This window comes from Panicum virgatum, chromosome 3K (assembly GCF_016808335.1).
Source record: "Panicum virgatum strain AP13 chromosome 3K, P.virgatum_v5, whole genome shotgun sequence".
In the NCBI taxonomy this organism is placed as follows: Eukaryota; Viridiplantae; Streptophyta; class Magnoliopsida; order Poales; family Poaceae; genus Panicum; species Panicum virgatum.
Genome location: NC_053138.1, coordinates 11,796,773 through 11,811,653, shown reverse-complemented (window position 1 = coordinate 11,811,653; position 14,881 = coordinate 11,796,773). Strand labels below are relative to the sequence as shown.

The 14,881-nt window shown below is 45.8% G+C and overlaps 1 protein-coding gene, 1 long non-coding RNA gene and 1 other non-coding gene across 3 annotated transcripts; 2 read left to right on the top strand and 1 right to left on the bottom strand.

Annotated features, from left to right (window-relative positions):
* Window positions 1-7: 7 nt before the first annotated feature.
* On the bottom strand, window positions 8-78 carry TRNAG-GCC. The gene has a single exon. It is a non-coding gene; the product is annotated as a tRNA-Gly (tRNA).
* A 1,081-nt stretch (window positions 79-1,159) lies between these two features.
* Window positions 1,160-5,093, top strand: LOC120697598. The gene is made up of 3 exons (XR_005684558.1): window positions 1,160-1,932; window positions 3,171-3,975; window positions 4,103-5,093. It is a non-coding gene; the product is annotated as an uncharacterized LOC120697598 (long non-coding RNA).
* A 3,111-nt stretch (window positions 5,094-8,204) lies between these two features.
* Window positions 8,205-13,118, top strand: LOC120697597 (heat shock 70 kDa protein 15-like). Its single transcript, XM_039980874.1, has 10 exons — window positions 8,205-8,434; window positions 8,807-10,034; window positions 10,579-10,788; window positions 10,916-11,011; window positions 11,107-11,328; window positions 11,652-11,846; window positions 11,923-12,069; window positions 12,161-12,310; window positions 12,476-12,606; window positions 12,688-13,118. The coding sequence occupies exons 2-10, from the start codon at window positions 8,865-8,867 to the stop codon at window positions 12,908-12,910; spliced, it is 2,544 nt and encodes an 847-aa protein (XP_039836808.1). The 5' UTR covers window positions 8,205-8,434; window positions 8,807-8,864; the 3' UTR covers window positions 12,911-13,118.
* Window positions 13,119-14,881: the final 1,763 nt, after the last annotated feature.

Sequence of the window (14,881 nt, the reverse complement as noted above, 5' to 3'; positions counted from 1 at the left end):
ATAAAATTGCACCAGCCGGGAATCGAACCCGGGTCTGTACCGTGGCAGGGTACTATTCTACCACTAGACCACTGGTGCTAGTTATGGCTAACTTTGTTTCCAAATAATAAACAAATTAATCAAATTCTCACTGCCAGTTCCAAAAATTATTCCATCCTGTTCAAAATCTGGGATTCTTTGGGGGATATCCGGCGGATTCTTCTTCTCATAACCAATATCTTTTGGTGATGAATCCTACTCCAGCAAATTAGACCTTCTGTTGAATGCTGATCTCACATTGTTGTCAACTACTATAACCCGTCAGGGACTGCACCTTCCACCAAAAACTTAAGTAATCTACTTAACGCATTAGTTTGGAACGAAATGTGTGCAGAAAAGTTGGTGAATGATCTTCTTGCAGCATTCTCTGGGATTCCATCCTGTTCAAAATCTCACACGAAGCAAATGCCGTAAAAAGGAGGTGAACGGATGTTTGTCCGAAACGATGCTAAATTCACACCCTATATATTTTTAAAAATGTTGCTATATTGCTCGCAACTATTCTATAGATAGTTCCATAATGAATATATTTTATTTTAATAAATTACAACCATGTAACATATAAGATGTATGTAATAGCCCCAGTTTGGACATGGTATTCATCATGTTGGTCACATTTTAGTATTGGAAATTGGAATCTATTGTGCCCCTAGCAATTTTTGGCATGGTTTCAAAAGGACGATAAAGTCACGCATCACCCCCTGGAATTTGTCCCCCACCGTCTCTTTCGACCTGGCATCCATCGACTGCAAAGTTGACCATCACCATCAATTTTATTTCCGTGGAGTCCAAGACGTTTTCATGATGGACAGTCAAGATGTAGGGTAGGGCACCGAAGAGAAGGATACTGGACACGAATGAAGATTTCTAGTACCAGACTACTATGGTAGAGGTTATCTGTACCGTTCATATGGACCCCGAGATATGGGTCGGTGGCAGGGGTGGTGCGGTTGGCTCTGACAGGAGAGCAGGCGGCGTAGAGGACCAAATACATATACGTATGGTATACGATCTGACGTCCGGCCAATGAAAACGAATTCTGTCCCCCGACGATCCGTTAATTTAATATTATGTAGTATACAGTGTATGTACGCAATAAAATATGTTGATTTATGTCCATCTCTCACCGTTTCAAAATCATTTGAACTAGCTGACCTCCCATCTCCCGTACCCCCACGGTACAGCTTCCCCACAACATCGACGCCTCGCCGATTCTGCTCGTCAGAGCAGCGACGGCGGCGACTCCATCCTTTCCACGCCTACGCCGGCGAGGCCCAGATCTGTGGCCAGCGAGGCCGGATCCGGCGGCGGCGGGCTGAGATCCGGCGGTTGCTGTGGCCGGGTCGGCGGCGCTTGCCTCCGGGCCCAGATCCAATGCCGGCGAGGACGGATCCTGTGGCGGCGGGACTGGATCCGGTGGTTTTCGTGGCCGGCGGAGTGGAGGCGCAGCGAGATCCGCGCTCAAGCTGCGGCGGCGCGAGTGGCCCAGCTCCCTGGCGTGGCGTTCGGCGTGCGGCGCGGGTGCCCCGGCATCACAGAGAGCGGGGCGCGCGGTGCCCCCGAGGCGTCTTGCTCCTCGGCGGCTGCTCGACGCCTGCACCAGCTTCGGAGGCGGTGGCCGCTGCGCGCCGTCGCGGTGTTGTCGGGGTGCGAGGCCTGGAGCGGCGATACGGCGCCGAGGTCGTCAAGTGCGGCTCCAACCTTTGCCAGCTCGGCGAGCAGGCGCCGGTGCACGCCAGGCAGCCCGCCGGGGTCGCGCAGCAGGACGGACGGCGAGGAGCTGTCCGGCGCGCGCTCTTGCGCCGCTCGCAGTCGGCACGCTGGGTGCAGTGATGGCGTTCGCCCGCGCACATGACGGCCCGGCCCCCCTCATGACCGGCACATCTAGCCACGGTGAGTCTCTCTCTCTGGTTCGTAAGCTTGCTCATCTGTTTCATCTCTCCCCCTCCGGCCCCTCTCGTACTCTCTCTCCTCTCTCTGCGTGTGTGTATTTCGCGTGCGTAGCCAGAATAATGATTAGTGGAGATGGATTGGTGCTACGACCACAACGTTTGAGCAAATCATCTAGTGCTAGCATTCTTGTATTGGCCTCCAAAGAATTAGTAGTGACTAGCTCATTGAATGGTTTCCTGCTGAATAATGGAGTTGATCAGAATAGTTGGTGTTGCATGAACAAAAAGGAAAAGTTATCATTTTTTTAATTTTGATTCATTACTTTGTTTTGGCTCAATTTTATTTGCTCTGTACCAGCCCAAAAATATCATGGATGTTTTGTGATTTTTGCCTTCCTACTTCACATTAGTCCGTAAAAATGCTAAACACTATGAAACTCTGTGTGTTGGTGTGGTATCTCTCTGCTGCTTTGAGCATCCCTTCCTTTCTATTCTTCTGTCATCGCGGATCTGCTGTTTGTTAGCACTTTTTTGACTTCTAAAGGCATTGACTGCAACTCGATGGGTAGCCTGGAGATCATGTCGTTCATATAGCCTGAACTTTTAATTCGAAGTGGAAGATCATGTAGTTCATGTGTAGACATTTTTAGATACAAAGTTCACTAGTTGGTCACCTTTATCTCGTATTGAAAATCAGATCTCATGACTTATGATAGGTTAAGATGCAATTTCTTCTTAGGCGTAGCTACGCAGCACTGTCAGAGTGTGGTTGTGGCCTTTGAGTGTGCTTGTATTGGTATGTATAAAGTTCTGGATTGTGTAGTGTAACCAATGAGAAAATGTGTATTTACATGTATGAAGAAACATATGCGAAACTCCGGATCATGTAGATTAATTAATAAAATTCTCATCAGTTCTCCGGTACTTGAAGGTAGCAGGTATGTGCTTCATTTATGGATGATGTTTGTCCTTTCCCGTCCTACTGTTTTGGTTGGTTAATCGGCTGCTTAAGTGTAGCTGCTCATTCAGTTTTTTGGCTTCATATTCAACATCTCTTTTTTTTGTATATTGCCTAAATGCACTCCTCTAAGGCTCTAACTGTTAACGTCTTTTTCATGTGCGCATTGCTTCACGTGGTACTATGATTGAGGCATATTGTTGTTTAACTAGTTAATCTGCTCATTTGAGATGAATTTATATTGTTGTTTTCAGTAATTCAATGTTTAAATCTCTGCTTAGGTGTGCTATGAGGGATGAGGCAGTACTATCTATCTGAATAGCAACCAACAGCCGGCAGATGTGACGCCTTGCCTGAGGCCACACTATCACTTTCTTCCCCTTCAAGCTGAGCCTACGCAACGCCCTGGTGCTAGCTACGCTCACCATCGAAGCCAGCCACAATCTTCAGCCTCAAGTTCGTCAATTGTAGCAATATTTTGGTTCTTTAGGTTTCACATAATGTAGTTGAGTTTTGGTCTAAAATTCCCATTTTTAGTTCTCAGAATGTTTGTGCATATTGGTACATGCACATTGTTTATTTTGCTTAATCATTCAAGAGAAAAAAAAAACTGAAACAAGCTTAATTTGACAATAATTGCATTATTATTGTCTTCTTGTACAATATCATTTGTGCATTCATGTAGTAGTACATGCTACTATTTATGTTTAAATAAAGTGGTACACATATACTGAGTTTCTTCTATATTTATCTTTACTCTTGAGTTTTGAACCACCGCGGTGCCTCGGGTGCATCGCGGCCGACAACATGTATGCTGTGGGCGACGGCTTCGGCCGCGGCCACGGCCCTCGCGCCGCCCACCGCCTCATTGCCCCCGCCCAGCGCACCACATCAAGATTGCGTCGCACTGGAGTTTGGCGGTGCGCGTGCACGGTGCTGCTCCCATGGATGGCGGCATTGCAGGACGCACTGGCTGCCTTGGCCGTGCGCCGCGTGCTCGCGGCGTGCGGAGGAGAGTTGCGGTGGCGGGGGAAGGCTGCGGTGGACGAAGACGGGGGAGCCGCTGCCGCAGCAGCTCTCAAGATGGTATTTCCTCCCCTTTACGACTATCTTGCAGATCTGTGATAAAAAAAAATTCTTCTTCTCTTGCATTTGTTTTTTCACTTTAATTCAAACTGAATTGTGATCGCAAACTTTATCCATGTGATGAGAGGCGGAGGAGGAAATCAGCAGCTAGCAACTCAACTCCACTAGATCTGACCCCGTCGACTTCACCAGATCGCAAACATTTTCATGCTTTTGTTTCCACATCAACATGACTGCACATGCAAGCAAATATCTGTTGGTGGCTTACCCTTCAGATTTCCTCTTTTGATTTTCTAACATTTATGCTTGCCTGTCCTACTGTTTTGGTTGGTTAATTGGCTGCATAAGTGTAGCTGCTAATTCAGTTCTTTGCTTCATATTCAACATCTCTTCCTGTGTATATTGTGTAAATGCACTCCTCTAACTATTGAACAACTCTTTCATTAACACATTGCTTCATGTATATGTCTACAACAATAAGAAAATGATATAATTTTCTAATTCAAGTTGAATACATGTCAATCAACTGCAAAAAAAAAAGAATTTAGCAGTCCATTATCTTTTTTTGAAAGACTAAACATATGATTGTCACATGGTTTTTCTTGCATTCCTAACTGACAGGGTACTATGATTAAGGCATGTCCTTGTTTAACTAGTTAATCTGCTCACTTGAGATGAAATTTTATTATTTTGTTAGTAATTTAATGTTTATATCGCTGCTTAGGTGTGCTACAAGGGATGAGACGGTACTACCAGGGTTACCTATGTGGATGTGGTGCCAGAATGTACCGCTGGACTGGAGGCATCAAAAGTATTTAAAATTTTTTCTCCATCATCCACCTAGTGTTAGATGGTACAAGGTAAAATGCTCAAATGCTCAAGGTTCAACACCTAGAACTTCAGCTTAAGACGGTATCTCCTGGTACCAATTACCCGGTTCGCGCCACTTACATGACTCGGTGGTGAAGGGGTACTGGGGTGTACTGGGTAGGAGGTTGTATGGAGTATTAGTAAGGCGGAAGAGGAATGTATGTAGTAAATAATTTAGATATTAATTGAAGTATTATAAACTCGATTCTTAAAGAGTTTGTCAATACAAGGATGTACAAACGAGAATATGTAACAAATTTTATGCTTGTACAAACTAATATAATTTAAATATTAATTAAAACATTTTAAAACAGAGTTGGTTCTGTAGGGGATTCTCTCCATATTACATGTGAAATCATGTAACAGATTGTACTAGGCATATGCAATTAAATATGGTATTAATACTTATTAGATGTTCAGACTCAACGGCTGGGAAATATATATGGTACCCATTTGAAATATCAGAACGTTTAATAACTGACGCATGCCTCGTATGCCTCGTACAGTCAAATGAAAAAAAAAGCTTTAAATATCAGAACATTTGAAAAAAAAATATTAAATATCAAAACATTTGAAATTTGAATGTGTGGCTGTAAAGTGGTCATGCACCCCTACTGCCCCTGCAACATTGCCGTTGGGATAAGACAACATCTGACATGCGCCAGGCAAAGAACAGATATACGGAGTGAAAAAAAATCAATACATGTGAATACATCCACAAAGGACAAAATTTCACAAATCTCGGTACACAATCAGCATGCACGATAAAACGGATCGCAGTGGTGCGGTACAAAATGGTTTATTTGTACTGGACACGATCCACAAGGTTCTTCTATGGCTGTGCGACCGTGCGTCCTGGATAGTGGATTGCGTATGTTTGGTTATGGAGCAGTACCAGTTATGGAGCAGTGCAATTACGTGACGTATATTTGGCGTATTTGTGAGGGGAGAAAAAGAGGGAAAATAGTGCAGGACAATCGATTCGCTCCTTATGCACTGCAACAGGACAACTTGTAGCTTTACAATTCAGAGTTCAGGCATTCGTTCCCCCACGTCATCACAGACTCGAATCCTTTTCCATTTTGGAACAGGTGGTAGGTGTCATCTCTGCTGACTGTAAAATCCCTTTCGACCTTTTCAGTTTCTCCCAGATCCATCGCAGCAAGGTCATGGCACCAGAGTACCAGACGCGGAAAAGCGAAGACAAGACAACTTCCTCCAGGCTCCAGCTCCCGGCCCAACTCCTTCCCCGTCCTCTCCAACTCGACGGCTTCCAGGAAGGCTCGTCCTCGCCAACAACACGTCCACACCTCACCCACTGAACACCAGCTCGACGGCCTCTCCTAGTCCTACATAACCAGCAGCCAGCGATCGGCCGGAGCGGCCTCACCTCGAACCTCCTCCAATCCATCCAATACACAAGGACAACCAGTCTTAGTGAAAGTTTTATGGTGTGCCAGATGGGTTTTCTAGTAATGAAATTTTTCTCACATTCTATAAAATTTCTTTATTCTCTCTCCTTATCATGTCATCAAAATTGATGATATTTAATATCATGAAACTCTCTATGAAACTCCTATTGAGATTGGTCTTATCTCCTACTTAGTTCCCATTAGTGGCTTAGCAATAAACGCTTTCTGATTCTTAACATGCATACCTCGGCTTCTTTATGGTGTCTTTGGAAACTAAGAAATGATATGCATTTTCAGAATATAAGGTGGAGAAGTATGGAAGTGCTTCTTTTGAAAATTGCCGGGACACTTCAGAATTGGATAATTCTGTGTCCTGGAAATATGAAAGACAGTCTCTCTTCTTTGGTAGAAAAACTAAGGAAGAATGCATCAAGACCTCAGAGGATTACTGGCTGAAGCGAGGTTTGTCTTTGGCGTCCCTATCCCTCTGGAAGCTTTCTGACTACAGCTGGGAACCGAAGCACATGCCTGAGGAATTGAAGGAACTCTGTGAAGGTGAACTACTGGTGGTCCGTGCAGATGAAGTATGATTTGTACATTCAGGGCCAGAGGACTTGAAGAAATCTGTGCGGGTGTTTTGCTGGTGGCTGGGGCAGAGAATCGTGTCCTGTCGTTTCTTTTGTCATGTTTCTTTTAGCGCTTGGAGTTGCTTGTTGCTTTTACTGGTTGTTGGGTTGCAAACTGCTTGCTGGCTGCCTTGGTGCGCCTGAACTTGTGCTGTAAACGTTCAATCGTCTTTTCAATGATTAAGACGGGGAACTCGGCTCCTAAAACTCTAAAAAAATTAAGGATTTAATGGGAATGATCTAAACATATGTACGGATTATCATGGGTACATAAAATTCATTGTCGGTAGAAATAGAGAAAAACTTAATGTTTCGAAATGAGTCATACTAGATTTCATGACTTGCTAAAATGTCTGTAAATAATAATCTATGAAGTTATGTCTAGTTGCTTTTTCTTTTTTGAAAGATCCGTTGTGTTTGGTTGCTACATGCGAGGCAGCTCATTATTGGCCAGGTGGCACCATCCGACCACCCGACCCTTGCGCTAAAAATCAGACGCCTCAGTGATACTGTTTATGTCTCAAAAAAGGTTGCAACTCTTGCTTCCTAAGCATTCAAATAATTTTAAGTTTGATCAAATTTCTAAAAAATGGTATTAACATTTACGTTATACTAAGACAAGTATTAATAGATTAATCATGTAATATATTTTCATTAAATTTATTTGGAGAGCTAAATATTAATATTTTTTATAAGTTCATTCAAATTTAGAATTATTTGACTTCTGAAAAAATGAGAGTTGTACTCTCTCCGTCCCACGAGGATCGTTCGTTTAGAAAATTTCAGAGATATTACTAGTACTAGAAAATAATCATGATATCTCTAATTAACTATAGCAGTTGTGATTGAAGACCGTTGTTTGTTCGATTCTTTGGATCCTTAATAAATGCAAATGCATTGGAACACGAAAAGTAACATTTACTTAAACATTTAAATAGCTCCATGTCCTTTCCAATGCAATTCTTTCTTGATATTTGATATTGTCGATGAATTTTACTATAATATAAATAATTAATATTTACGGAATAAAATTTAAAAGCTAAACGAATAGTCTAGTCTTTGCAGGACCTAGGGAGTAACTCTCAATTGCACGGCCTGTGTTTTACTCCTTTCGTGTTTCCACATGCATGTGCCCAGTCACGACGGCCTAAACACACTTTTTTTCACAAATCAAAGTGATTAATTAGTACCTAATCGCATGCTCTAAAAGAAAGTACCAAATCGCCCACATCCAATTTTCCTGACAAATACGACGTGAGCTTGTTGTTCGTACGGAGGAGTCCGGAAGAGCCTAGAACGTTCCGACGTGCTACGGCGAGCCGGGGGCCCACACGTCAGACCGAACAAGATCTCTTGGAGCCCCTAGAACGTTCACGGCCACACCACGGCGCACCGCCCCCCGACCCCAAGGACCAGGCCGATATATCGCCGCATCCCCGCTGCCTCCCGTCGGCTCGCGAAAGCGCTTTGCGGAGACGACGACGAAGCGAGAAGACGAGGCGCCGCTGCTACGACCGAGCTTCCGGAGGCCTTGCCCCCGCCCCGCCGCAGGTACGATCTGATTCCTTCGCCTCCCCCACCCCGCGAGCCATGTCATGGTTGGATGCCGATCCCGGCGTGCTTGATCGATCCCTGGGTTTTGGGCATCGGACTGTTTTTTTTAGCCCCCTTTGAGTTTTGCGTTGTGGAATGAATCACGTGGTAGTGTTTTCGCGTGCGTTTTTGGGAGGCTAGCCTGTGATTTCGGGAATTTGCGGAGGGTCGGGCTAGTGGGTTTTAGATCGGGTTTTGTGGCGCTTTCGGGTGGAATCGATGATTTTTGAGTTTTTTTGTTTCTGTTGTTACGGGGGGTGATGGGGTTTACATGCGGAGACTGTTATTTTGCTGGTGCGCTTAACCCGTAGATCTCGCTGCCGTTTGCAGGGTTTGATTGTGATCTAGATCTAGCCTGTACTGGTCGGTAGCTGAGCGCGAATCGACGATGAGCGTGGTGGGGTTCGACCTTGGCAATGAGAGCTGCATCGTCGCCGTCGCGCGGCAGCGCGGCATCGATGTGGTCCTCAACGAGGAGTCGAAGCGGGAGACCCCAGCCATCGTCTGCTTCGGGGACAAGCAGCGGTTCATCGGCACCGCCGGCGCCGCGTCCTCTACCATGAACCCCAAGAACTCAATCTCGCAGATCAAGCGATTGCTGGGCCGCAAGTTTTCTGATCCCGAGCTCCAGAATGATCTCGCCTCCTTCCCGTTCCGTGTCACGGAGGGCCCCGACGGGTTTCCCCTGGTCCATGTGCGGTTCCTGGGCGAGGAGCGGACGTTCACCCCCACCCAGCTGCTTGCCATGGTGCTGTCAAATCTGAAGGGCATTGCTGAGGGAAACCTGAAGGCTGCGGTTGTTGACTGCTGCATCGGCATCCCTGTGTACTTCAGTGACTTGCAGCGCAGGGCTGTCCTTGATGCCGCTACTATTGCAGGCCTCCGGCCATTGCGGTTATTCCATGAGACAACTGCCACAGCATTGGCTTATGGTATTTACAAGACTGATCTCCCAGAGCATGACCAGCTCAACGTCGCATTTGTTGATGTCGGTCATGCTAGCATGCAGGTCAGCATTGTCGGTTACAAGAAGGGACAGCTCAAGATGCTGTCGCATGCATATGACCGTTCACTTGGTGGGAGGGATTTTGATGAGGCCCTCTTTAAGCACTTTGCGGCCAAGTTCAAAGAGGAGTATAAGATCGATGTGTACCAGAATGCCCGCGCATGCCTTAGATTGCGTGTAGCCTGTGAGAAGTTGAAGAAGATGCTCAGCGCCAACCCGGAGGCACCACTGAATATAGAGTGTTTGATGGATGAGAAGGATGTGCGGGGGTTCATCAAGAGGGAGGAGTTTGAACAGATTAGTGCCCCAGTGCTGGAACGTGTGAAGGGGCCATTGGAGAAGGCACTGGCTGAAGCTGGCTTGACAACAGATAGTGTGCACTTTGTTGAAGTTGTTGGATCTGGTTCTCGTGTTCCAGCCATAATCAAGATAATTACAGAATTTTTTGGGAAGGAACCAAGGAGGACCATGAATGCTAGTGAGTGTGTCGCACGAGGATGTGCTCTTCAGTGTGCTATTCTCAGCCCCACTTTTAAAGTGCGGGAATTTCAGGTAATACTCATAAGCTCTTTTGCACATTTGGTGTATTCCATTGGTTGGGTTGTAGCAGTAGTCGTATATATGATAAGTCTGTCATTTATATGCTTTATTGATTGTAATGGGCACAGCAATAATTGTACGTTGCCTTACGTGTCAATCATCACTTATTTCCTTTCAATACTGTAACCCTTTGAAATCTGCTTGTTGCGGTCTGGATATTTATTACTTGAAAGTTTGGTGACAGCATTTGGTGTCTTGACCTTTTTTTGGTAGTATCTTGCAAAGAGAATTATTTTGTTGCTCAGTCAATTAGCTCGTTTTAAAAAAACTACTCAATTAGGTGACTAAGTTCATTTCATTTTCCTAATATGCGCTATTGTTATAGAACACCCTGAGCATTGGTTATGGTGTATCCATGTGACATTCTCTCTTCTTATTTTCCTGAGCTTTTTGAACATGAATGATCTTAAAACTGTTTTGAATCAAATATTAGTTTATGGCATGTGCTACTATGCCCTGTATATCTAGTGATGACGCTGAATTGACATTTTTGCAGGTTAATGATGGGTTTCCTTTCTCAATTGCATTGTCATGGAAGCCAGACTCCCAGAACAGTGAACCCCAGCATACTGTTGTATTCCCAAAGGGGAATGCTATTCCTAGTGTTAAAGCTCTGACCTTCTATAGGTCAAGTACATTGGAAGTTGATGTTTTGTACATAGACACGGGTGACTCACAAATTCCACAAAAAATAAGCACTTACACAGTAAGCAACGTCTTAATGTTTATGTTATTCAATAATTTTGCTTGTGCAGTTCATCTCAAGTATGAAGTTCTGGCCCTTGCCAGTATTTAATAGTTGCTGATGTGTTATGATGCGCTGAACTCTGCAGATTGGCCCTTTCCAACCCTCCAAAGGTGAGAAGGCCAAACTAAAAGTTAAAGTTCGTCTCAACATCCATGGGATCGTCACAGTTGATTCAGCAATGGTAAGTTACAGGATTTATTTGTACAATCTCGTCTGGAATAGCACCATAGGTCTAGTGTTTTGTAACATTTTTCGGTATTTGATTTCTGCATGCAGATGCTGGAGGAGGATGTCGAAGTTCCAGTTTCATCTGTGAATGAAGCTCCGAAGGATGCTACAAAGATGGACACAGATGATGCACCAAGTGATCCTTCTTCTGGAACGGATGTGAATATGCAGGAGCCTAAAAGTGCTGATACCACTGAGGGTGCTACTGCAGCTGAGAATGGAGCGCAAGATCCTGAGGAAAAATCTGTCCCAATGGAAACTGACGCAAAGGTATGGTATACATATACTGTAAACAAACTTTATGACTAGTACATATGCATGCTTTTTTATTTTTGCAGCACGCTGGTGTATTTATTTATTTTGATTGATACAGATGAGTTCCCATAATTGGCCCTTGCTGTCAATTCAGAAACTTTGTTGTATTATCTTATGGTGTTTTATAAAAAGGTTAATTTATAGGCCGACATCCTTGTTCCGTTCATGTGTGTTACAATATTGATTTTTTTTAAGCAAGTTAGATGCTGGTATGTATTCTTCAGTGTGTTTGGGTTGTATGCTAGGACTAATCGTTTAATTGACTTTATTTACTTTAGGTTGAGCCATCGAAAAAGAAAGTTAAGAAAACTGCTGTTCCAGTCCATGAGTTAGTCTATGGTGCATTGCCCGCTGCTGAACTGGAAAAAGCTGTAGAGAAGGAGTATGAGATGGCTCTTCAGGACAGAGTAATGGAAGAAACCAAGGAGAAGAAAAATGCTGTGGAGGCTTATGTCTATGACATGCGTAACAAGGTATATTGCGATGAATTCCCTGATGGTCTTCGTCTTGTCTTAAGCGGTATCTAATCGTGTTTTTCCTTGTATTTAGCTCTACGACAAGTACAACGATTTTGTCACACCAGAGGAGAAGGAAGGGCTGATTGCTAGGCTTCAGGTGGTTGAAGATTGGTTGTACGAAGATGGTGAGGATGAGACAAAGGGGGTCTATATTGCTAAACTGGAAGAACTTAAAAAGGTTGATTCACTGCACTGTTTGCTAATCTTTTTTGCATCTTGTTTGTCTTCTTTATTGCATGTTTTATGAACTAACATTTATTCGACTGCAGATTGGTGATCCTATTGAGGCACGGTGCAAAGAGTGGACAGATAGAGGTTCTGCTGTTGACCAACTGGTATACTGCATCAACAGTTTCAGAGAGGCTGCTTTGTCTAACGACCAAAAGTTTGAGCACATCGAGATATCAGAGAAACAAAAGGTCAGTCGGTGGTCATGTTCCATCTCATAAATTCCTTGATCTTAGTCTCCACCTGTTACACGAACACACTACAGATGTCTTTTACATCCTGTAATTGTGTAATCAATCAATCGGTTATAAGAATCAAATCCTACTGTTGGTTGCTGATTGTATTTTTTAACACAGGTCATCAACGAGTGCTCTGAGGCCGAGAATTGGCTAAGAGAGAGAAAGCAACAGCAGGATGCTCTACCAAAGTTCGCTAACCCTGTGCTTCTTGTATCAGATCTGAAGAAAAAAGCTGAAACACTTGACAGGTTTGTTGTCAAAGATACTGCTCTCACACAAATCTGAGTATGATACTGTAATTGATTTGGTTCTGAAACCTTGTTTTACAGGTTCTGCAAACCGATCATGACAAAACCTAAGCCAGCTCCGAAGCCGCAGACTCCACCACCACAGACTCCGCCGCCGCAGCCTGAAACCCGAGCACCGGAGTCTCAAACACCAGAGCAGCAACAAAACGGTGCAGGCGCAACTGGTGAGCCAGCAAGTGAGGGAGGTGCGCAGGAGGCTTCTGGGGAGCAAATGGACACGGACAAGCCTGAGAATTCTGCTTAGGCTTGTTAGGTGATCAGTTAGGTGAAACTGATGCTCTCCATACTTTTTTGTGTTGGGGATTGGGAGGTTGAGTAAGCTATGTGTCTTGCCGGATCGGACTAAAAACCGAATAGAGATGTTCCATGATCGAATTGTACCATTGAATTTCTTCGCCGAATTTCGTGGTTGATTTGGCCGAAAGTATTGTTTTCCAGGATGTTCAATCTGTCTGCTCGATTCCCTGAGTTACTCGAAGCATATTTCCTTGAAGCATAATCATATGCTTGAATGTAGAATAATAGGTTTGATGTGTTTGGAATTAGAAACTCGTGGTGGTGTTTTGTACTGACATGATTCGGCCTATAGTCCTTAGATGTCGTGCATAACAAAGCTTCTGTTAAATGCTTTTTAGCCTCTTGTGAACTAGTTCCTTTTCGTTTTATCCCTTTTCTAAGAAACCCAGTTCTGCAATGCTTGATTATCAACGTCTGGTATTCTAATGGTAGATGTCGGTACCCTGCAACAGGGATACCCACTCTTACTGCAGCAAAGCAGGACCCGCGTAGTTATCCGTAGCTGCGCGGGAGAGACGGAGTAGCCAGGCCCCACAGGCCAGGCTTTTCCCTCACCAGGCCAACGGCCCCGGACCGTTCCCCGCCTGAGGATGGGTCCGGTGGCGCCACGTGTCTCCATGGAAGGGAAGCTCCAAGCTGACCGCCGAAGCCTCGGACCCCCAGAGGGGTCCGGGACCTCCTACGCCCGTCCGGACTCCCCTCACCGTGTAGGGGTCCGAAGCCGCCACGTGTCCCGGAGGCGTGGGATCGTGCGCGAGCCTTCCGGAGGAAGACTCGCCCACCTACCGCATTTAATGCGATAGACAAGGCGTGCTCTGCCGCCGTGGTACACAAGACAGCCTTTTGTCAGGCCCCGCTGCGCGCCGCGTATTACCAAGGAGCACAGTGCAGCCGCCTGAGCCGCGCCCGCGCAGAGCCCGCCTGTAGCATTAAACGGATACGACAGCACGGCACTTTTCCATCATGCCGCCTACGCCGCAAGCTACACCGCCCGCTTAAGCAGTGTGACGGGCGGTGTCACTAGCTGCGACGGGCCTGACCTGACAAGACGACGCTAGGACATGATGGACGAAGGGCTCCGGGAGCAGGCGAGGGAATCCAAGAGAAAGATCTCCTTTGCCTGCGACGCCATAATGCATGAACAGTGCGTTAGGTTATACTACATCGTTGGACCCACCTGTCGGGGATCCAACGACTGTGTACGCGCCCCCTTGAGATATAAAAGGGAGGCGCTCGCTGTGCACAAAAAGATCCATACAGACTCAAGCTCTCGCACCTCCTCACGCTTGTGGGAAGGCAATACAACACACAGTGGATGTAGGGTATTACGCTCCGGCGGCCCGAACCACTCTAAATCCTGCTGTGTTTCTTGTGTTCTGAAGGGAGATCGATCTAAGACGAGCTACCCCCTGAGTACACACCCTCTGGGCTAGGGCGGGTGCCTTCCGCCACCCGGCCGTGGTTTGCAGCACCACGACAGTAGAAGTCGCCCGGATCGCGATCAACTTATTGCACACACAAATAAAGGGAACACGTGTTTCTCCGACAGCAGGGAAGCTGACGGAGTAGTTAATTCTTTTTTCTTCTTGAGGCAGATAGCGGAATGATGCTCTCGTTGCCGTGTTGGCTCTCGGTAGGCCGGCAGAGTGTTCAATCCGTGCCTCCAAAAGAAGCTTCTTTTTCCCTCGACCGCCTGTTCTGCAGCTTTGAACGTTCGATCGGTGAAGACGCCGGTCACCGGCCGGCGAAATTTCCTTTCGCGTAGGGTGCTTGTGCCTCGAGAGTTCCTTCCTTTGCTGTTTCCCTGTCGCACAGGAGAAGTTTCCTCGGGCAGTCGGGCCGTCGGTTCGGACCGCGTGCGTGATTGAGCTAGACCGGGCTGGTGGCCGTTGCCTGCGCCACGCGGTCGAAACAGAGA

What these genes read in the sequence shown, in the direction of transcription:
- LOC120697597 (XM_039980874.1), top strand. Translation starts at nt 8,865, where the DNA reads ATGAGCGTGGTGGGGTTCGACCTTGGCAATGAGAGCTGCATCGTCGCC. An exon ending in TTAAAGTGCGGGAATTTCAG is followed by an intron (nt 10,035 to 10,578) that starts GTAATACTCATA and finishes ACATTTTTGCAG; the next exon opens with GTTAATGATGGGTTTCCTTT. An exon ending in CAATGGAAACTGACGCAAAG is followed by an intron (nt 11,329 to 11,651) that starts GTATGGTATACA and finishes TATTTACTTTAG; the next exon opens with GTTGAGCCATCGAAAAAGAA.